The 22,410-nt window shown below is 47.4% G+C and overlaps 1 protein-coding gene across 3 annotated transcripts in view; it reads right to left on the bottom strand.

Annotated features, from left to right (window-relative positions):
- The window catches only part of CCDC127 (coiled-coil domain containing 127), a 50,739-nt gene that overhangs the window by 8,233 nt on the left and 20,096 nt on the right, over positions 1–22,410 (bottom strand). For all 3 annotated transcript variants that reach the window (XM_063922781.1, XM_063922783.1, XM_063922782.1), the window contains exons 2-3: positions 1,116–1,200; positions 375–499 (exon numbers count right to left, since the gene is read on the bottom strand). In XM_063922781.1, the coding sequence (XP_063778851.1) occupies positions 375–489 (115 nt within the window). In that variant the 5' untranslated portion in view covers positions 490–499; positions 1,116–1,200. The remainder of the gene's footprint in view (positions 1–374; positions 500–1,115; positions 1,201–22,410) is intronic.

The following is a 22,410-nucleotide window of genomic DNA, read 5'->3' as shown; positions in this document are numbered from 1 at the left end:
ATTGGAAAAATAGTCTTGGGTGTACTTTGTATAGCGACGCAAGATGAGTTCTTCTGAAAATCATCCATCCAGCTCTCACTATGTAACCGCAAGATGGAAACATTAGCTAATTATATCATTCGATTTTAACACAAATGTTTTGGGTAAAACGTAATAGCCTGTGAGAAGCAGGTGGTGCAGGACTTTGTGAGAGTCTGGATGGATTTTTAAAGAAGCAATCATTTACATGGCAAAACCAGGTTCGTTTTGTCGTGTAAATAACTGCCGCTTTCAGAATTCCAGCCAGACTTGCACAAAGTCCCACACATTCTGCTTCTCACAGACTATTACATTTTACCCATCATGTGTAAAAAAAAAATACAAATCAAACTTACGAAAAGCAGCAAGGCCCAGCATTGGTACCAGTAAAGCATAATTCCATTTACTCCCTTCTCCATCACCTCCATTTGGACGGATGTTCCACTGTTGTGGATCATTTAAATTATTCATTGGTACGCACCTTCGGACAAGCAGTAAACATAATTAGATATAAAACAATTGCATACCATAGAATAAATATCTGCAGTGCAGTTTTTGGGCAGGTGTACTTGTGTGTGCACAAAAAAGGGAACTAGACTTTTTTACACCGTAACACAGACCTACCAAAGAGGACATTTACTGAAAATGGTAATATTTCAATTATACTTATTTGAAACAACTAATCTGATGCTTCAAGCACAATAGAATGACACACAGTTTACATACAGTATAGACAAAGTTAATATTTGATCACAAATAATAACAGTTGAAGCCCATAATTGCCATACTATCTATAACATAGGTTCTCAAACTCGGTCCTCAGGACCCCACACAGTGCATGTTTTGCAGGTAACCCAGCAGGTGCACAGGTGTATTAATTACTAACTGACACATTTTAAAAGGTCCACATGTGGAGCTAATTATTTCACTTGTGATTCTGTGAGGAGACCTGCAAAACATGCACTGTGTGGGGTCCTGAGGACCGAGTTTGAGAACCTATGATCTATGATAATAAAATGAGCAGCCATGTTTTTTTTTTTTTTTTCCCAATAGAGAACATACAGGAAATATACACATATACATACTGTATATCTTACCAAAAAAAGAGATTGCACGGAATAGTTCAGTATCCCTTGAAGTGAATGTTGGATAGTGCTTATAAAACAACTGCATCTGGAATTACTGTAAATTAAGAAAAAAAGTACTGTAACTGATATAACACTTTCTAAACCACAGCAAATAATAAACATTCATTATTAACAGCCTACGATTATAATGCACCAACATTTTATGTAGCAATAGCGATGTAAAACTTTGGTGTGGTGTCACCATGTTATATAGATGTGTCCTTATGCATGTTTGCTGCAGTTACACCAAAAAGCTCCTCTTGGCCCACTAGGTTGCGTGAGAACCTTCTTGCGCCGGGCATCTTTTTTGCTGAAAATGCAACTTATTTGCAATGCGACTACAAGGCACGAGAAAACTGTGCAGATTAAGTTAATGATATAATAAATACAATGATATAGGACACTTGTATATCTCTGTGTTACTGTGTCCCTGAATCTGTATAAGAAGTGCTAAAATGTAGCAGCTGCAGTTTTTTTTCAATACAAGTTCTGTTCTGCTCCGTATACAGGTGGTCATTCCGAGTTGTTCGCTCTGTATTTTTTTTCGCATCGCAGCGATTTTCCGCTTATTGCGCATGCGCAATGTTCGCACTGCGACTGCGCCAAGTAAATTTGCTATGCAGTTAGTAATATTACTCACGGCATTACGAGGTTTTTTCTTCGTTCTGGTGATCGTAATGTGATTGACAGGAAGTGGGTGTTTCTGGGCGGAAACAGGCCGTTTTATGGGTGTGTGCGAAAAAACGCTACAGTTTCTGGGAAAAACGCGTTCACAGCCCTGCTATGCTAAAATACACTCCCCCATAGGCGGTGTCAGGTTGATCGCACGAGCAGCAAAAAGTTGCTACGTGCAATCAACTCGGAATTACCCCCTTAATCCTATAATTCTACATCCAAATATGTCTTGCTCTGAGGTAGACAGTGATTGCCACATTACCTAATTGTAGTGAAAATTCAATTTACCCAAAATGTATAATTTTCAGGGGTGCCTCTTTTTATTATATTTCATGGCATTTTTTTCCCTGTAATGAGTTTTTTTTTTTAAATTTGCTATTAGCAGCCAGTTATGGCACGCTATCCGTAATCTCCGGTAATATCAATTTTAGGAAGAAAGAATAGGAATTTAATACCTACCGGTAATTCCTTTTCTCGTAGTCCGTAGAGGATACTGGGGAACTGTGCTTCAGTACCATGGGGTATAGATCGGGTCCAGTGGAGCCTGGCACTTTAAAACCTTTAGTGTGTGTATGTGTGTGCTGGCTCCTCCCTCTATGCCCCTCCTACCAGACTCAGTCTAGGAAAACTGTGCTCGAGGAGACGGACATACCAGGAGAGAAGAAGAAACATATACAATAGTGGTGAGGCAACAAGCCAACACAACCAAACAAACAGGAGCACTACCCGAACAGAGGATAGCGACAACCAGCATAACAAGGACAGCAAATCTAATCCAACATAGTAAAGAGGCCGCAACTGTGGATCAACCAACACTTACATCCAGAAATCAGGATATGAAGCACTGAGGCGGACGCCCAGTATCCTCTACGAGTCTACAGACTACGAGAAAAGGAATTACCGGTAGGTATTAAATTCCTATTTTCTCTTACGTCCTAGTGGATACTGGGGAACTGTACTTTAGTACCGTGGGGAAGTCCCAAAGCTCCCAAAACAGGTGGGAAAGTACTGAGACCCCTGCAAAACTGCCTGACCAAACTGAAGATCCTCCTTGGCCAAGGTGTCAAACCTATAGAACTTCACAAATGTGTTTGAACCAGACCAAGTAGCAGCTCGGCACAACTGTAAAGACGAAACACCCCGAGCAGCCGCCCAGGAAGAACCCACCGACCTTGCCGAGTGGTCCTGAATAGACGTCGGCAAAGGCAGAGCCGCCAAAGTATAGGCCTGTTGAACAGTCAACCTGAGCCAACGAGCAACAGATTGCTTAGAAGCCAGCCGACCAATTTTGGTAGCATCATAAAAGGACAAACAGCGAGTCAGATTTCCGATGACGAGTCGTCCTTTTGACATAAATCCTCAGAGCCCTCACCACATCCAAGGACTCTGGGCCCACAGAAATGTCAGCCAATACCGGAACTACTTTACAATCGGCTGATTCACATGAAAGGCTGACACCACTTTAGGCAAAAAACGGATGCCAGGTCCTGAGCTCAGCCCTATCTTCATAAAAAATCAAGTACGGGCTCTTACAGGATAAGGCCCCAAATTCAGAAACCCGTCTTGCAGACGCCAATGCCAGAAAAAATAAGATTTTACTTACCGATAAATCTATTTCTCGTAGTCCGTAGTGGATGCTGGGGACTCCGTCAGGACCATGGGGAATAGCGGCTCCGCAGGAGACAGGGCACAAAAGTAAAAGCTTTAGGATCAGGTGGTGTGCACTGGCTCCTCCCCCTATGACCCTCCTCCAAGCCTCAGTTAGGATACTGTGCCCGGACGAGCGTACACAATAAGGAAGGATTTTGAATCCCGGGTAAGACTCATACCAGCCACACCAATCACACTGTACAACCTGTGATCTGAACCCAGTTAACAGCATGATAACAGCGGAGCCTCTGAAAAGATGGCTCACAACAATAATAACCCGATTTTTGTAACAATAACTATGTACAAGTATTGCAGACAATCCGCACTTGGGATGGGCGCCCAGCATCCACTACGGACTACGAGAAATAGATTTATCGGTAAGTAAAATCTTATTTTCTCTGACGTCCTAGTGGATGCTGGGGACTCCGTCAGGACCATGGGGATTATACCAAAGCTCCCAAACGGGCGGGAGAGTGCGGATGACTCTGCAGCACAGAATGAGAGAACTCCAGGTCCTCTTTAGCCAGGGTATCAAATTTGTAGAATTTTACAAACGTGTTCTCCCCCGACCACGTAGCTGCTCGGCAGAGTTGTAATGCCGAGACCCCTCGGGCAGCCGCCCAGGATGAGCCCACCTTCCTTGTGGAATGGGCCTTGACAGATTTAGGCTGTGGCAGGCCTGCCACAGAATGTGCAAGTTGAAATGTGCTACAAATCCAACGAGCAATCGTCTGCTTAGAAGCAAGAGCACCCAGTTTGTTGGGTGCATACAGGATAACAGCGAGTCAGTTTTCCTGACTCCAGCCGTCCTGGAAACCTATATTTTCAGGGCCCTGACAACATCTAGCAACTTGGAGTCCTCCAAGTCCCTAGTAGCCGCAGGTACCACAATAAGCTGGTTCAGGTGAAACGCTGACACCACCTTAGGAAGAAACTGGGGACGAGTCCGCAGCTCTGCCCTGTCCGAATGGACAATCAGATATGGCTTTTGTGAGACAAAGCCGCCAATTCTGACAGTCGCCTGGCCGAGGCCAGGGCCAACAGCATGGTCACTTTTCATGTGAGATATTTCAAATCCACAGATTTGAGCGGTTTAAAATGTGATTTGAGGAATCCCAGAACTACGTTGAGATCTCACAGTGCCACTGGAGGCACAAAAAGGGGGTTGTATATGCAATACTCCCTTGACAAACTTCTGGACTTCAGGAACTGAAGCCAATTCTTTCTGGAAGAAAATTGACAGGGCTAAATTTGAACCTTAATGGACCCCAATTTGAGGCCCATAGACACTCCTGTTTGCAGGAAATGCAGGAATCGACCGAGTTGAAATTTCTTCGTGGGGCCTTCCTGGCCTCACACCACGCAACATATTTTCGCCACATGTGGTGATAATGTTTTGCGGTCACCTCCTTCCTGGCTTTGACCAGGGTAGGAATGACCTCTTCCGGAATGCCTTTTTCCCTTAGGATCTGGCGTTCCACCGCCATGCCGTCAAACGCAGCCGCGGTAAGTCTTGGAACAGACCTGGTACTTGCTGAAGCAAGTCCCTTCTTAGCGGCAGAGGCCATGAGTCCTCTGTGAGCATTTCTTGAAGTTCCGGGTGCCACGTCCTTCTTGGCCAATCCGGAGCCACGAGTATAGTTCTTACTCCTCTACGTCTTATAATTCTCAGTACCTTGGTTATGAGAAGCAGAGGAGGGAACACATACACCGACTGGTACACCCACGGTGTTACCAGAACGTCCACAGATATTGCTTGAGGGTCTCTTGACCTGGCGCAATACCTGTCCAGTTTTTTGTTCAGGCGGGACGCCATCATGTCCACCTTTGGTCTTTCCCAACGGTTCACAATCATGTGGAATACTTCCCGATGAAGTCCCCACTCTCCCGGGTGGAGGTCGTGCCTGCTGAGGAAGTCTGCTTCCCAGTTGTCCACTCCCGGAATGAACACTGCTGACAGTGCTATCACATGATTTTTCGCCCAGCGAAGAATCCTTGCAGTTTCTGCCATTGCCCTCCTGCTTCTTGTGCCGCCCTGTCTGTTTACGTGGGCGACTGCCGTGATGTTGTCCCACTGGATCAATACCGGCTGACCTTGAAGCAGAGGTCTTGCTAAGCTTAGAACATTGTAAATTGCCCTTAGCTCCAGTATATTTATGTGGAGAGAAGTCTCCAGACTTGATCACACTCCCTGGAAATTTTTTCCCTGTGTGACTGCTCCCCAGCCTCTCAGGCTGGCATCCGTGGTCACCAGGACCCAGTCCTGAATGCCGAATCTGCGGCACTTTAGTAGATGAGCACTCTGCAGCCACCGCAGAAGAAACACCCTTGTCCTTGGAGACAGGGTTATCCGCTGATGCATCTGAAGATGCGATCCGGACCATTTTTCCAGCAGATCCCACTGAAAAGTTCTTGCGTGAAATCTACCGAATGGAATCGCTTCGTAAGAAGCCACCATTTTTCCCAGGACCCTTGTGCAATGATGCACTGACACTTTTCCTGGTTTTAGGAGGTTCCTGACTAGCTCGGATAACTCCCTGGCTTTCTTCTCCGGGAGAAACACCTTTTTCTGGACTGTGTCCAGAATCATCCCTAGGAACAGCAGACGTGTCGTCGGAAACAGCTGCGGTTTTGGAATATTTAGAATCCACCCGTGCTGTCGTAGAACTACTTGAGATAGTGCTACTCCGACCTCCAACTGTTCTCTGGACCTTGCCCCTATCAGGAGATCGTCCATTTTCTTTGAAGAAGAATCATCATTTCGGCCATTACCTTGGTAAGGACCCGGGGTGCCGTGGACAATCCAACCGGCAGCGTCTGAAACTGATAGTGACAGTTCTGTACCACGAACCTGAGGTACCCTTGGTGAGAAGGGCAAATTGGGACATGGAGGTAAGCATCCCTGATGTCCCGGGACACCATATAGTCCCCTTCTTCCTGGTTCGCTATCACTGCTCTGAGTGAATCCATCTTGATTTGAACCTTTGTATGTAAGTGTTCAACTATTTCAGATTTAGAATAGGTCTCACCGAGCCGTCTGGCTTCAGTACCACAATATAGTGCGGAATAATACCCCTTTCCTTGTTGTAGGAGGGGTACTTTGATTATCACCTGCTGGGAATACAGCTTGTGAATTGTTTCCACTACTGCCTCCCTGTCGGAGGGAGACGTTGGTAAAGCAGACTTCAGGAACCTGCGAGGGGGAGACGTCTCGAATTTCCAATCTGTACCCCTGGGATACTACTTGTAGGATCCAGGGGTCCACTTGCGAGTGAGCCCACTGCGTGCTGAAACTCTTGAGACGACCCCCCCCCACCGCACCTGAGTCCGCTTGTACGGCCCCAGCGTCATGCTGAGGACTTGGCAGAAGCGGTGGAGGGCTTCTGTTTCTGGGAATGGGCTGCCTGCTGCAGTCTTCTTCCCTTTCCTCTATCCCATGGCAGATATGACTGGCCTTTTGCCCGCTTGCCCTTATGGGGACGAAAGGACTGAGGCTGAAAAGACGTTGTCTTTTTCTCCTTTATACGGCAATACTTCCATGTGCCGTTTGGAATCTGCATCACCTGACCACTGTCGTGTCCATAACCAACTTCTGGCAGATATGGACATCGCACTTACTCTTGATGCCAGAGTGCAAATATCCCTCTGTGCATCTCGCATATATAGAAATGCATCTTTTAAATGCTCTATAGTCAATAAAATACTGTCCCTGTCAAGGGTATCAATATTTTCAGTCAGGGAATCCGACCAAGCCACCCCAGCGCTGCACATCCAGGCTGAGGCGATCGCTGGTCGCAGTATAACACCAGTATGTGTGTATATACTTTTTAGGATATTTTCCAGCCTCCTATCAGCTGGCTCCTTGAGGGCGGCCCTATCTGGAGACGGTACCGCCACTTGTTTTGATAAGCGTGTGAGCGCCTTATCCACCCTAAGGGGTGTTTCCCAACGCGCCCTAACTTCTGGCGGGAAAGGGTATACCGCCAATAATTTTCTATCGGGGGAAACCCACGCATCATCACACACTTCATTTAATTTATCTGATTCAGGAAAAACTACAGGTAGTTTTCACACTCCACATAATACCCTTTTTTTTTTTGGTACTTGTAGTATCAGAAATATGTAACACCTCCTTCATTGCCCTTAACATGTAACGTGTGGCCCTAATGGAAAATACGTTTGTTTCTTCACCGTCGACACTGGAGTCAGTGTCCGTGTCTGTGTCGACCGACTGAGGTAAAAGGACGTTTTAACGCCCCTGACGGTGTTTGAGACGCCTGGACAGGTACTAATTGGTTTGCCGGCCGTCTCATGTCGTCAACCGACCTTGCAGCGTGTTGACATTATCACGTAATTCCTTAAATAAGCCATCCATTCCGGTGTCGACTCCCTAGAGAGTGACATCACCATTACAGGCAATTGCTCCGCCTCCTCACCAACATCGTCCTCATACATGTCGACACACACGTACCGACACACAGCACACACACAGGGAATGCTCTGATAGAGGACAGGACCCCACTAGCCCTTTGGGGAGACAGAGGGAGAGTTTGCCAGCACACACCAAAAACGCTATAATTATACAGGGACAACCTTTATATAAGTGTTTTTCCCTTATAGCATTTTAATATATATAGTCATATCGCCAAATAAGTGCCCCCCCTCTCTGTTTTAACCCTGTTTCTGTAGTGCAGTGCAGGGGAGAGCCTGGGAGCCTTCCCACCAGCATTTCTGTGAGGGAAAATGGCGCTGTGTGCTGAGGAGAATAGGCCCCGCCCCCTTTTCGGCAGGCTTCTTCTCCCGTTTTTCTGAGACCTGGCAGGGGTTAAATACATCCATATAGCCCCCAGGGGCTATATGTGATGTATTTTTAGCCAGAATAAGGTACTATCATTGCTGCCCAGGGCGCCCCCCCCAGCGCCCTGCACCCTCAGTGACCGCTGCTATGAAGTGTGCTGACAACAATGGCGCACAGCTGCAGTGCTGTGCGCTACCTTATGAAGACTGAAAAGTCTTCTGCCGCCGGTTTCTGGACCTCTTCACTTTTCGGCATCTGCAAGGGGGTCGGCGGCGCGGCTCCGGGACGAACCCCAGGGTGAGACCTGTGTTCCGACTCCCTCTGGAGCTAATGGTGTCCAGTAGCCTAAGAAGCCAATCCATCCTGCACGCAGGTGAGTTCACTTCTCTCCCCTAAGTCCCTCGATGCAGTGAGCCTGTTGCCAGCAGGACTCACTGAAAATAAAAAACCTAACAAAACTTTTACTATAAGCAGCTCTTTAGGAGAGCCACCTAGATTGCACCCTTCTCGGCCGGGCACAAAAATCTAACTGAGGCTTGGAGGAGGGTCATAGGGGGAGGAGCCAGTGCACACCACCTGATCCTAAAGCTTTTACTTTTGTGCCCTGTCTCCTGCGGAGCCGCTATTCCCCATGGTCCTGACAGAGTCCCCAGCATCCACTAGGACGTCAGAGAAATGACAGTCTTCCAAGTGAGAAATGTAAATTCCACCTTCTGTAAGGGTTCAAACCAGTCCGACTGAAGAAAGGACAAAACCATATTTAGATCCCATGGAGCCGTGGGAGGGACGAAGGGTGGCGGCATATGAAGAACTCCTTTCAGGAAAGTCTGCACCTCAGGCAACAATGCAAGTTGTTTCTGGAAGAAAATAGAGAGAGACACGAAATCTGTACTTTGATGGAGCCCAACCGTAGGCCCCTATCCACACCTGCTTGCAGGAAAAACAGAAAACGACCAATCCGAAATTCCACGGGAGAAACTTTTCTTCCCTCACACCAAGAAACATATTTCTTCCAGATACGGTGGTAGTGTTTCGATGTAACCACCTTCCGGGCCTGTACCATAGTGGAAATAACCTTGGAAGGGAGACCCTTTCTGGCTAGAATCTCCCTCTCAACTTCCAAGCCGTCAAACGTAGCCGCTGTAAGTCTGGACAGACGAATGGAACTTGTTGTAGAAGATCCTTTTGAAGCGGCAGAGACCAGGGTTCCTCCAGAGACATGGTGGTAAATTTACTAAGGTGGGAGTTTTTTTTTAGAACTGGTGATGTTGCCTATAGCAACCAATCAGATTCTATCTATTATCTTCTAGAAGCAGCTTGATAAATGTTAAGTAGAATCTGATTGGTTGCTATGGGCAACATCACTAGTTCTAAAAAACTCCCACCTTCGTAAATTTACCCCATGGTCAGGAGGTCTGTGTACCAGGCCCGTCGAGGACAATCTGGGGCAATTAGAATTGCCCGAACGCTTTCCCTTTTGAGTCTTTTTAGAACTTTTGGAATGAGCGGGATTGGAGGGAACAGGTAAACAAACTGGTAAGTTCATGGGGTCGTCAGCGCGTCCACTGACCCACCCTGCAGATCCCTCGTTCTGGAACAGTAACAGCGTAGCTTCTTGTTGATACGAGAAGCCATCAGGTCTATCTGCGGACACACCCACCGGTGAACCAATGGTTTAAAAACCTGAGGATGAAGGCCCCATTCCCCCAGATGGAGGTTGTGCCTCCTGAGGAAGTCTGCCTCCCAGTTGTCCACCCCTGGAATGAATATGGCTGAAATGGCCCTTGCGTCGACCTCCAGCCAGAGGAGTATCTTTGACACTTCTTGCATTGCTGCTCTGCTTCTTGTTCCTCCCTGTCTTTTTATGTACGCCACCACCATGGCGTTGTCCGACTGAACTTGGATGGCTTGATACTGGAGAACGTAGGAAGCCTGAAGAAGGGCATTGTATATCGCCCTGAGTTCCAGGACATTGATCGGTAGTGCAGATTCCCGACTCGACCACCGTCCTTGGAACTGGGCCCCTTGAGTCACAGCCCCCCCAACCCCGGAGGCTGGCATCAGTTGTCAGTAGAATCAACGACTGGGTACAGAAACTTGGGCCTTCCACCAGGTGAGGAACTTGTAGCCACCAGGACAGAGAAATCCGTGCTTTTAGAGACAGGGTGACCGTCTGATGCATGTGAACGCCTTGTCAATAGGGAGAAACACCTGAGACACTGTATCCAGTATCATCCCCAGGAACGCTGGGATGGTTCCAAGTAGTGATGAGCGGGTTCGGTTTCTCGAAATCCAAACCGCCCGAACTTCACCCATTTTACACGGTTCCGAGGCAGACTCGGATCCTCCCGCCTTGCTCGGTTAACCCGAGAACGCCCGAACGTCATCATCCCGCTGTCGGATTCTCGCGAGATTCATATTTTATATAAGGAGCCACGCGTCGCCGCCATTTTCACTTGTGCATTGGAGATGATAGGGAGAGGATGTGCAGCGTTCTCTCAGTTTCTGTGTTCAGTGTGCTGCAAATATCTGTGCTCAGTGTGCTTGCAAATATCTGTGCTCAGTGTGCTGAAAATATCTACGTTCTCTGCCTGAAAAACGCTCCATATCTGTGCTGCATTGTAGTATAGGAGGACAGTGCAGAATTTTGCTGACCAGTGACCACCAGTATTATATAGCAGTACGGTACAGTAGTCCACTGCTCTACCTACCTCTGTGTCGTCAAGTATACATACCATCCATACCTGTGGTGCATTTTAGTTGTGCGCAGTATATATAGTAGGAGGATAGTGCAGAATTTTGCTGACCACCAGTATATAATATATAGCAGTACGGTACAGTAGGCCACTGCTCTACCTACCTCTGTGTTGTCAAGTATACTATCCATCCATATCTGTGGTGCATTTTAGGTGTGCGCAGTATTATATAGTAGGACAGTGCAGAATTTTGCTGACCACCAGTATATAATATATAGCAGTACGGTACAGTAGGCCACTGCTCTACCTACCTCTGTGTCGTCAAGTATACTATCCATCCATATCTGTGGTGCATTTTAGGTGTGCGCAGTATTATATAGTAGGACAGTGCAGAATTTTGCTGACCACCAGTATATAATAAATAGCAGTACGGTACAGTAGTCCACTGCTCTACCTCTGTGTCGTCAAGTATACTATGCATCCATACCTGTGCTGCATTTTAGTTGTGCGCAGTATATAGTAGGAGGACAGTGCAGAATTTTGCTGACCACCAGTATAAATATATATATATATATATATATATATATATATATATATATATATATATATATTCAGAGGGGGCACTCTCTAGGCTTTTCAATATACACAACTGTTCATTTATTTGTAGTATACTTTACATGATCAGCATAATGGCAAGATTGTCCTCAAGCGCTTTCGGCCCAGCATGGGCCTTCCTCAGGAGGCACTGCACATCAATAACAGCTTCAAACAAAGTAGAGCAGAAATCCAGACATCCAGCAGTGCTTGGTGCACCTCTTTTTTTCTTTGCATCATGTGCTGTTTGGGGACTATTTTTTTAATCGGCCATCCTGTCTGACACTGCAGTGCCACTCCTAGATGGGCAAGGTGTTTGTGTCGGCCACTTGGGTCGCTTAGCTTAGTCATCCAGCGACCAAATTTTAGGACTAAAAAATAAGATTTTAAACCTACCGGTAAATCTTTTTCTCCTAGTCCGTAGAGGATGCTGGGGACTCCGTAAGGACCATGGGGTATAGACGGGCTCCGCAGGAGACATGGGCACTATAAAGAACTTTAGATGGGTGTGCACTGGCTCCTCCTTCTATGCCCCTCCGCCAGACCTCAGCTAGAGAACTGTGCCCAGAGGAGACGGACAGTACGAGGAAAGGATTTTTGTTAAACTAAGGGCAAGATTCATACCAGCCCACACCATCCACACCGTATAACATGGAATATACGCAACCAGTCAACAGTATGAATAAAACAGCATCAGCCAAAGACTGATCTTAACTGTAACATAACCCTTATGTAAGCAATAACTGTATACAAGCCTTGCAGAAAAAATGTCCGCACTGGGATGGGCGCCCAGCATCCTCTACGGACTAGGAGAAAAAGATTTACCGGTAGGTTTAAAATCTTATTTTCTCTTACGTCCTAGAGGATGCTGGGGACTCCGTAAAGACCATGGGGATTATACCAAAGCTCCAGACCGGGCGGGAGAGTGCGGATAACTCTGCAGCACCGATTGAGCAAACATGAGGTCCTCATCAGCCAAGGTATCAAACTTGTAGAATTTTGCAAAAGTGTTTGAACCCGACCAAGTCGCTGCTCGGCAAAGCTGCAATGCCGAGACGCCCCGGGGAGCCGCCCAAGAAGAGCTAACCTTCCTAGTGGAATGGGCCTTTACCGAATTTGGTAACGGCAATCCAGCCGTAGATGAAGCCTGCTGAATCGTGTTACAGATCCAGCGAGCAATAGTCTGCTTAGAAGCAGGGGCGTCAACCTTGTTGGCTGCATACAGGACAAACAGTGCCTCTGTTTTCCTAACCCGAGCCGTCCTGGCTACATAAATTTTTAAGGCCCTGACTACATCAAGTGACTTGGAATCCTCCAAGTCACCCGTAGCCACAGGTACCACAATAGGTTGGTTCATATGAAACGATGAAACCACCTTAGCCAAAAATTGAGGACGAGTCCTTAATTCTGCTCTATCCACATGGAAAATCAGATATGGGCTTTTGTGAGATAAAGCCGCCAATTCGGACACCCGCCTTGCAGATGCCAAGGCCAACAACATGACCACCTTCCAAGTGAGAAATTTTAATTCAACTGTTTGAAGAGGTTCAAACCAGTGAGATTTTAGGAACTGTAACACCACGTTAAGGTCCCATGGTGCCACTGGAGGCACAAAAAGAGGCTGTATGTGCAGCACTCCCTTTACAAAAGTCTGGACTTCCGGGAGAGAAGCCAATTCCTTCTGAAAGAAAATTGATAAGGCCGAAATCTGTACCTTAATGGAGCCTAGTTTTAGGCCCATATCCACTCCTGTCTGTAGAAAGTGGAGAAAACGGCCCAGATAGAAATCTTCCGTAGGAGCATTCTTGGCTTCACACCAAGATACATACTTTCTCCAGATACGGTGATAATGTTTCGCCGTCACCTCCTTCCTAGCCTTTATCAGAGTAGGGATGACTTCTTCCGGAATGCCTTTCCCAGCTAGGATTCGGTGTTCAACCGCCATGCCGTCAAACGTAACCGCGGTAAGTCTTGGAACACGCAGGGCCCATGTTGCAACAGGTCCTCTCTGAGAGGAAGAGGCCACAGATCTTCTGTGAGCATTTCCTGAAGATCTGAATACCAGGCCCTTCGAGGCCAATCTGGAACAATGAGTATTGTCTGCACTCTGTTTCGTCTTACGATTCTCAATATTTTTGAGATGAGTGGAAGAGGAGGGAACACATAGACCGACTGAAACACCCACGGTGGCCCTCAATTCCAGTACGTTGATTTGTAGACAAGCCTCCTGGCTTGACCATAGTCCCTGAAAGTTTCTTCCTTGTGTGACTGCTCCCCATCCTCGGAGGCTCGCGTCCGTGGTCACCAGAACCCAGTCTTGAATGCCGAACCTGCGACCCTCTAAAAGGTGAGCACTCTGCAGCCACCACAGGAGAGACACCCTGGCCCTGGGGGACAGGCTTATTTTCTGATGAATTTGAAGATGGGACCCGGACCACTTGTCCAGAAGGTCCCACTGAAATGTCCTCGCATGAAAACTGCCGAAGGGGATGGCCTCGTAGGTCGCCACCATTTTCCCCAGTACTCGAGTGCATTGATGGACTGACACTCTTTTCGGTTTTAACAGGTCTGTGACCATGTTCTGGAGTTCCTGGGCTTTTTCCATTGGGAGAAAAACCCTCTTCTGTTCCGTGTCCAGAATCATGCCTAAGAAAGATAGCCAAGTCATTGGAACCAACTGTGACTTTGGTAGATTTAGAATCCAACCATGTTGCTGCAGCACTCTCAGGGAGAGCGACACGCTTTCCAGCAACTGATCTCTCGATCTCGCTTTTATCAGGAGATCGTCCAAGTACGGGATAATTGTGACTACCTGCCGGCGCAGGAGCACCATCATTTCCGCCATTACCTTGGTGAAAATCCTCGGGGCCGTGGAAAGCCCAAACGGCAACGTCTGAAACTGGTAATGACAGTCCTGTACAGCGAATCTCAGGTACGCCTGATGAGGGGGATATATGGGGACATGGAGGTATGCATCCTTTATGTCTTGAGACACCATAAAATCCCCCCCTTCCAGGCTGGAGATAACTGCCCGGAGCGATTCCATCTTGAATTTGAACTTTTTCAAGTACAGGTTTAGGGATTTTAAATTTAGAATGGGTCTGACCGAGCCATCCGGTTTCGAGACCACAAATAGGGTTGAATAGTACCCCTTCCCCTGTTGAACTAGGGGAACCTCGACAACCACTTGTTGTTGACACAGTTTTTGAATTGCAGCTAAAACTATCTCCCTTTCTGGGGAAGAAGCTGGTAAAGCCAATTTGAAAAACCGGCGAGGAGGCACGTCTTCGAATTCCAGCTTGTAACCTCGGGATACAATTTCCATTGCCCAAGGATCCACATCCGACTGAACCCAGACGTGGCTGAAGAGTCGAAGACATGCCCCCACCGGCGCGGACTCCCTCAGCGAAGCCCCAGTGTCATACGGTGGATTTAGTAGAAGCCGGGGAGGACTTCTGCTCCTGGGAACTAGCTGTAGCAGGCATTCTTTTCCCTCTACCCTTACCTCTGGCGAGGAAGGAAGATCCCCGACCTCTTCTGGACTTTTGCGACCGAAAGGACTGCATCTGATATTGTGGCGTTTTCTTTTGCTGTGGGGAAACATAAGTTAAAAAAGTAGATTTACCCGCGGTAGCTGTGGAAACCAGGTCCGCGAGAACTTCCCCAAATAAATCCTTACCTTTGTAAGGCATAACTTCCATACGCCTCTTTGAGTCGGCATCACCCGTCCATTGGCGGGTCCACAGGGCTCGCTTAGCAGAAATCGCCATGGCGTTGGCTCTCGAACCTAGCAGCCCAACGTCTCTCTGAGCGTCTCTCATATATAAGACTGCGTCTTTAATGTGACCTAAGGTCACTAAAATGGTATCCCTATCCAGGGTATCAATGTCAGCTGACAAGGTATCTGTCCAAGCTGCTACAGCGCTACAAACCCAAGCCGACGCTATTGCCAGACTGAGCAAGGCACCCGTATGTGTATAAATTGATTTTAAGGTAGTTTCCTGTCTGCGATCAGCAGGATCCCTGAGGGCTGCCGTGTCTGGAGACGCTAGCGCCACCTTTTTGGACAAGCGCGTTAAAGCCTTGTCCACTCTGGGCGAGGATTCCCACCGTAACCTGTCCTGCGCAAGGAAAAGATACGCCATAAGAATTCTCTTGGGAATCTGCAGTTTCTTGTCTGGAGTTTCCCAAGCTTTTTCAAATAACACGTTCAGCTCATGAGATGGGGGAAAGGTTACCTCAGGTTTCTTTTCCTTAAACATGCATACCCTCGTGTCAGGGACAGAGGGGTCATCTGTGATATGTAAAACATCCTTTATTGCAATAATCATATAATGAATACTTTTGACCACCCTTGGGTGTAACCTCGCATCATCGTAGTCGAGACTGGAATCAGAATTCGTGTCGGTATCAGTGTCTACTACTTGGGACAGGGGACGTTTCTGAGACCCTGAAGGGCCCTGTGACACAGTCAAAGCAATGGATTGACTCCCTGTTCTATCCCTGGACTCTGCTTTGTCCAATCTCTTATGTAATAAAGACACATTTGCATTTAAAACATTCAACATATCCAACCAATCAGGTGTCGGCGTTGCAGACGGAGACACCACAATCATCTGCTCCACCTCCTCCTTAGATGAGCCTTCCGCTTCAAACATGCCGACACACACGTACCGACACCCCCACACACTCAGGGATATATCTATATGGAGACAGTTCCCCAATAAGGTCCTTTGGAGAGACAGAGAGTATGCCAGCACACACCCAGCGCCACTGGAATAAAATCCCAGTTAGGACAGCGCATATATATATATATATATATATATATATATATATATATATATATATATATATATATATATATATATATATATATATATATATATATATATATATATATATATATACACACATAGAATTGAGCGGCACTCTCAGGACTTTAACAAAGAACGGGTCCTCAGCCCATCATAAGTTTGCAACGTTTCGGTAATTTTATTTCAACCGTCGTCAGGCTAACGGTTGAAATAAAATTACCGAAACGTTGCAAACTTATGATGGGCTGAGGACCCGTTCTTTGTTAAAGTCCTGAGAGTGCCGCTCAATTCTATGTGTTTATACAGTGGATAACTCTGCAAGAGAAGGCACCAGGTATTATATTCATTTAATCAGGAGTGCCGACCACTTGGACATATAATATATATATATATATATATATATATATATATATATATATATATATATATATAACCAGGACCCCAGCCGCCCCGCAGTGTCAGCGCCATCCCGGCACACGCGACTCGCACTTCCGGTCGCGGCTCTCACCCGGCAAAGGAAGTGACGTCATTGCGCCGCCGAGAACCGCCTCCACTGCAGCTGCGGACACAGAGGGACTGGTTACCATGGGAGCAGCGTACACATCGTGCATTCGGCGCGTACGCTGCTGCCAGGTACAGAAACATTAACACAAGTGCTTAAAACATGTCAATAAGCTACACAGCAACAAGAAAGAAGGTGACAAAAAATAAGAATTTACTTACCGATAATTCTATTTCTCGGAGTCCGTAGTGGATGCTGGGGTTCCTGAAAGGACCATGGGGAATAGCGGCTCCGCAGGAGACAGGGCACAAAAGTAAAGCTTTCCGATCAGGTGGTGTGCACTGGCTCCTCCCCCTATGACCCTCCTCCAAGCCAGTTAGGTACTGTGCCCGGACGAGCGTACACAATAAGGGAGGAATTTTGAATCCCGGGTAAGACTCATACCAGCCACACCAATCACACCGTACAACTTGTGATCTAAACCCAGTTAACAGTATGATAACAGCGGAGCCTCTGAAAAGATGGCTCACAACAATAATAACCCGATTTTTGTAACTATGTACAAGTATTGCAGATAATCCGCACTTGGGATGGGCGCCCAGCATCCACTACGGACTCCGAGACATAGAATTATCGGTAAGTAAATTCTTATTTTCTCTATCGTCCTAGTGGATGCTGGGGTTCCTGAAAGGACCATGGGGATTATACCAAAGCTCCCAAACGGGCGGGAGAGTGCGGATGACTCTGCAGCACCGAATGAGAGAACTCCAGGTCCTCCTTAGCCAGGGTATCAAATTTGTAGAATTTAGCAAACGTGTTTGCCCCTGACCAAGTAGCTGCTCGGCAAAGTTGTAAAGCCGAGACCCCTCGGGCAGCCGCCCAAGATGAGCCCACCTTCCTTGTGGAATGGGCATTTACATATTTTGGCTGTGGCAGGCCTGCCACAGAATGTGCAAGCTGAATTGTATTACACATCCAACTAGCAATAGTCTGCTTAGAAGCAAGAGCACCCAGTTTGTTGGGTGCATACAGGATAACAGCAAGTCAGTTTTCCTGACTCCAGCCGTCCTGGAACATATTTTCAGGGCCCTGACAACATCTAGCAACTTGGAGTCCTCCAAGTCCCTAGTAGGTGCAAGGCACCACAATAAGCTGGTTCAGGTGAAACACTGACACCACCTTAGGGAGAGAACTGGGGACGAGTCCGCAGCTCTGCCCTGTCCGAATGGACAAACAGATATGGGCTTTTTTGAGAAAAAACCACCAATTTGACACTCGCCTGGTCCAGGCCAGGGCCAAGAGCATGGTCACTTTTCATGTGAGATGCTTCAAATCCACAGATTTGACTGGTTTTAAACCAATGTGATTTGAGGAATCCCAGAACTACGTTGAGATCCCACAGTGCCACTGGAGGCACAAAAGGGGGTTGTATATGCAATACTCCCTTGACAAACTTCTGGACTTCAGGAACTGAAGCCAATTCTTTCTGGAAGAAAATCGACAGGGCCGAAATTTGAACCTTAATGGACCCCAATTTGAGGCCCATAGACACTCCTGTTTGCAGGAAATGCAGGAAACGACCGAGTTGAAATTTCTTTGTGGGGCCTTCCTGGCCTCACACCACGCAACATATTTTCGCCACATGTGGTGATAATGTTGTGCGGTCACCTCCTTTCTGGCTTTGACCAGGGTAGGAATGACCTCTTCCGGAATGCCTTTTTCCCTTAGGATCCGGCTTTCCACCGCCATGCCGACAACGCAGCTGCGGTAAGTCTTGGAACAGACATGGTACTTGCTGAAGCAAGTCCCTTCTTAGCGGCAGAGGCCATAAGACCTCTGTAAGCATCTCTTGAAGTTCCGGGTACCAAGTCCTTCTTGGCCAATCCGGAGCCATGAGTATAGTTCTTACTCCTCTACGTCTTATAATTCTCAGCACCTTAGGTATGAGAAGCAGAGGAGGGAACACATACACCGACTGGTACACCCACGGTGTTACCAGAACGTCCACAGCTATTGCCTGAGGGTCTCTTGACCTGGCGCAATACCTGTCCCGTTTTTTGTTCAGACGGGACGCCATCATGTCCACCTTTGGTATTTCCCAACGGTTTACAATCATGTGGAAAAAAAATTCCCGATGAAGTTTCCACTCTCCCGGGTGGAGGTCGTGCCTGCTGAGGAAGTCTGCTTCCCAGATTCCATTCCCGGGATGAAACACTGCTGACAGTGCTATCACATGATTTTCCGCCCAGCGAAAAGTCCTTGCAGTTTTTGCCATTGCCCTCCTGCTTCTTGTGTCGCCCTGTCTGTTTACGTGGGCGACTGCCGTGATGTTTTTCCCACTGGATCAATACCGGCTGACCTTGAAGCAGAGGTCTTGCTAAGCTTAGAGCATTATAAATTTACCCTTAGCTCCAGTATATTTATGTGGAGAAAAGTCTCCAGACTTGATCACACTCCCTGGAAATTTTTTCCTTGTGTGACTGCTCCCCAGCCTCTCGGGCTGGGCTCCGTGGTCACCAGCATCCAATCCTGAATGCCGAATCTGCGGCCCTCTAGAAGATGAGCACTCTATAACCACCACAGGAGAGACACCCTTGTCCTTGGATATAGGGTTATCCGCTGATGCATCTGAAGATGCGATCCGGACCATTTGTCCAGCAGATCCCACTGAAAAGTTCTTGCGTGAAATCTGCCGAATGGAATTGCTTCGTAGGAAGCCACCATTTTTACCAGGACCCTTGTGCAATGATGCACTGTTTTTAGGAGGTTCCTGACTAGCTCGGATAACTCCCTGGCTTTCTCTTCCGGGAGAAACACCTTTTTCTGGACTGTGTCCAGAATCATCCCTAGGCACAGCAGACGTGTCGTCGGGATCAGCTGCGATTTTGGAATATTTAGAATCCACCCGTGCTGTTGTAGCAGTATCCGAGATAGTGCTACTCCGACCTCCAACTGTTCCCTGGACTATGCCCTTATCAGGAGATCGTCCAAGTAAGGGATAATTAAGACGCCTTTTCTTCGAAGAAGAATCATCATTTCGGCCATTACCTTGGTAAAGACCCGGGGTGCCGTGGACAATCCAAACGGCAGCGTCTGAAACTGATAGTGACAGTTCTGCACCACGAACCTGAGGTACCCTTAGTGAGAAGGGCAAATTTGGGACATAGAGGTAAGCATCCCTGATGTCCCGGGACACTATATAGTCCCCTTCTTCCTGGTTCGTTATCACTGCTCTGAGTGACTCCATCTTGATTTGAACCTTTGTAAGTGTTCAAAAATTTTTTTAGAATAAGTCTCACCTAGCCTTCTGGCTTCAGTACCACAATATAGTGTGGAATAATACCCCTTTTCTTGTAGTAGGAGGGGTAATTTAATTATCACCTGCTGGGAATACAGCTTGTGAATTTTTTCCCATACTGCCTCCTTGTCGGAGGGAGACCTTGGTAAAGCAGACTTCAGGAGCCTGCGAAGGGGAAACGTCTCGACATTCCAATCTGTACCCCTGGGATACTACTTGTAGGATCCAGGGGTCCTGTACGGTCTCAGCGCCATGCTGAGAACTTGTCAGAAGCGGTGGAACGCTTCTGTTCCTGGGAATGGGCTGCCTGCTGCAGTCTTCTTCCCTTTCCTCTATCCCTGGGCAGATATGATCTTATAGGGACGAAAGGACTGAGGCTGAAAAGACGGTGTCTTTTTCTGCAGAGATGTGACTTAGGGTAAAAACGGCGGATTTTCCAGCAGTTGCCGTGGCCACCAGGTCCGATGGACCGACCCCAAATAACTCCTCTTCCTTTATACGGCAATACACCTTTGTGCCGTTTGGAATCTGCATCACCTGACCACTGTCGTGTCCATAACATCTTCTGGCAGATATGGACATCGCATTTACTCTTGATGCCAGAGTGCAAATATCCCTCTGTGCATCTCGCATATATAGAAATGCATCCTTTAAATGCTCTATAGTCAATAAAATACTGTCCCTGTCAAGGGTATCAATATTTTTAGTCAGGGAATCCGACCAAGCCACCCCAGCTCTGCACATCCAGGCTGAGGCGATCGCTGGTCGCAGTATAACACCAGTATGTGTGTATATACTTTTTATGATATTTTCCAGCCTCCTGTCAGCTGGTCCTTGAGGACGGCCCTATCTATAGACGGTACCGCCACTTGTTTTGATAAGCGTGTGAGCGCCTTATCCACCCTAAGGGGTGTTTCCCAACGCGCCCTAACTTCTGGCGGGAAAAGGTATACCGCCCATAATTTTCTATCGGGGGGAACCCACGCATCATCACACACTTTATTTAATTTATCTGATTCAGGAAAAACTACGGTAGTTTTTTCACATCCCACATAATACCCTCTTTTGTGGTACTTGTAGTATCAGAAATATGTAACACCTCCTTCATTGCCTTTAACGTGTGGCCCTAATAAGGAATACGTTTGTTTATTCACCGTCGACACTGGAATCAGTGTCCCTGTCTGTGTCGACCGACTAAAGTAAACGGTCGTTTTAAAACCCCTGACGGTGTTTTTGAGACGTCTGGACCGGTACTAATTGTTTGTCGGCCGTCTCATGTCGTCAACCGACCTTGCAGCGTGTTGACATTATCACGTAATTCCCTAAATAAGCCATCCATTCCGGTGTCGACTCCCTAGAGAGTGACATCACCATTACAGGCAATTGCTCCGCCTCCTCACCAACATCGTCCTCATACATGTCGACACACACGTACCGACACACAGCACACACACAGGGAATGCTCTGATAGAGGACAGGACCCACTAGCCCTTTGGAGAGACAGAGGGAGAGTTTACCAGCACACACCAAAAACGCTATAATTATATAGGGACAACCTTATATAAGTGTTTTCCCTTATAGCATCTTTTTTATATATTTCTAACGCCAAATTAGTGCCCCCCCTCTCTGTTTTAACCCTGTTTCTGTAGTGCAGTGCAGGGGAGAGCCTGGGAGCCTTCCCTCCAGCCTTTCTGTGAGGGAAAATGGCGCTGTGTGCTGAGGAGATAGGCCCCGCCCCTTTTTCGGCGGCCTCGTCTCCCGCTCTTAACGGATTCTGGCAGGGGTTAAATATCTCCATATAGCCTCCGGAGGCTATATGTGAGGTATTTTTAGCCAAAATAGGTATTCATTTGCCTCCCAGGGCGCCCCCCTCCCAGCGCCCTGCACCCTCAGTGACTGCCGTGTGAAGTGTGCTGAGAGGAAAATGGCGCACAGCGGCAGTGCTGTGCGCTACCTTTAGAAGACTGAGGAGTCTTCTGCCGCCGATTCTGGACCTCTTCTTACTTCAGCATCTGCAAGGGGGCCGGCGGCAAGGCTCCGGTGACCATCCAGGCTGTACCTGTGATCGTCCCTCTGGAGCTGATGTCCAGTAGCCAAGAAGCCAATCCATCCTGCACGCAGGTGAGTTCACTTCTTCTCCCCTAAGTCCCTCGTTGCAGTGATCCTGTTGCCAGCAGGACTCACTGTAAAATAAAAAACCTAAGCTAAACTTTTCTAAGCAGCTCTTTAGGAGAGCCA

The sequence above is a fragment of the Pseudophryne corroboree genome, chromosome 5, assembly GCF_028390025.1.
Source record: "Pseudophryne corroboree isolate aPseCor3 chromosome 5, aPseCor3.hap2, whole genome shotgun sequence".
In the NCBI taxonomy this organism is placed as follows: domain Eukaryota; kingdom Metazoa; phylum Chordata; class Amphibia; order Anura; family Myobatrachidae; genus Pseudophryne; species Pseudophryne corroboree.
The sequence above is the reverse complement of the archived record's forward strand: the minus strand, read 5'-3'. Positions and strand labels throughout refer to the sequence as shown.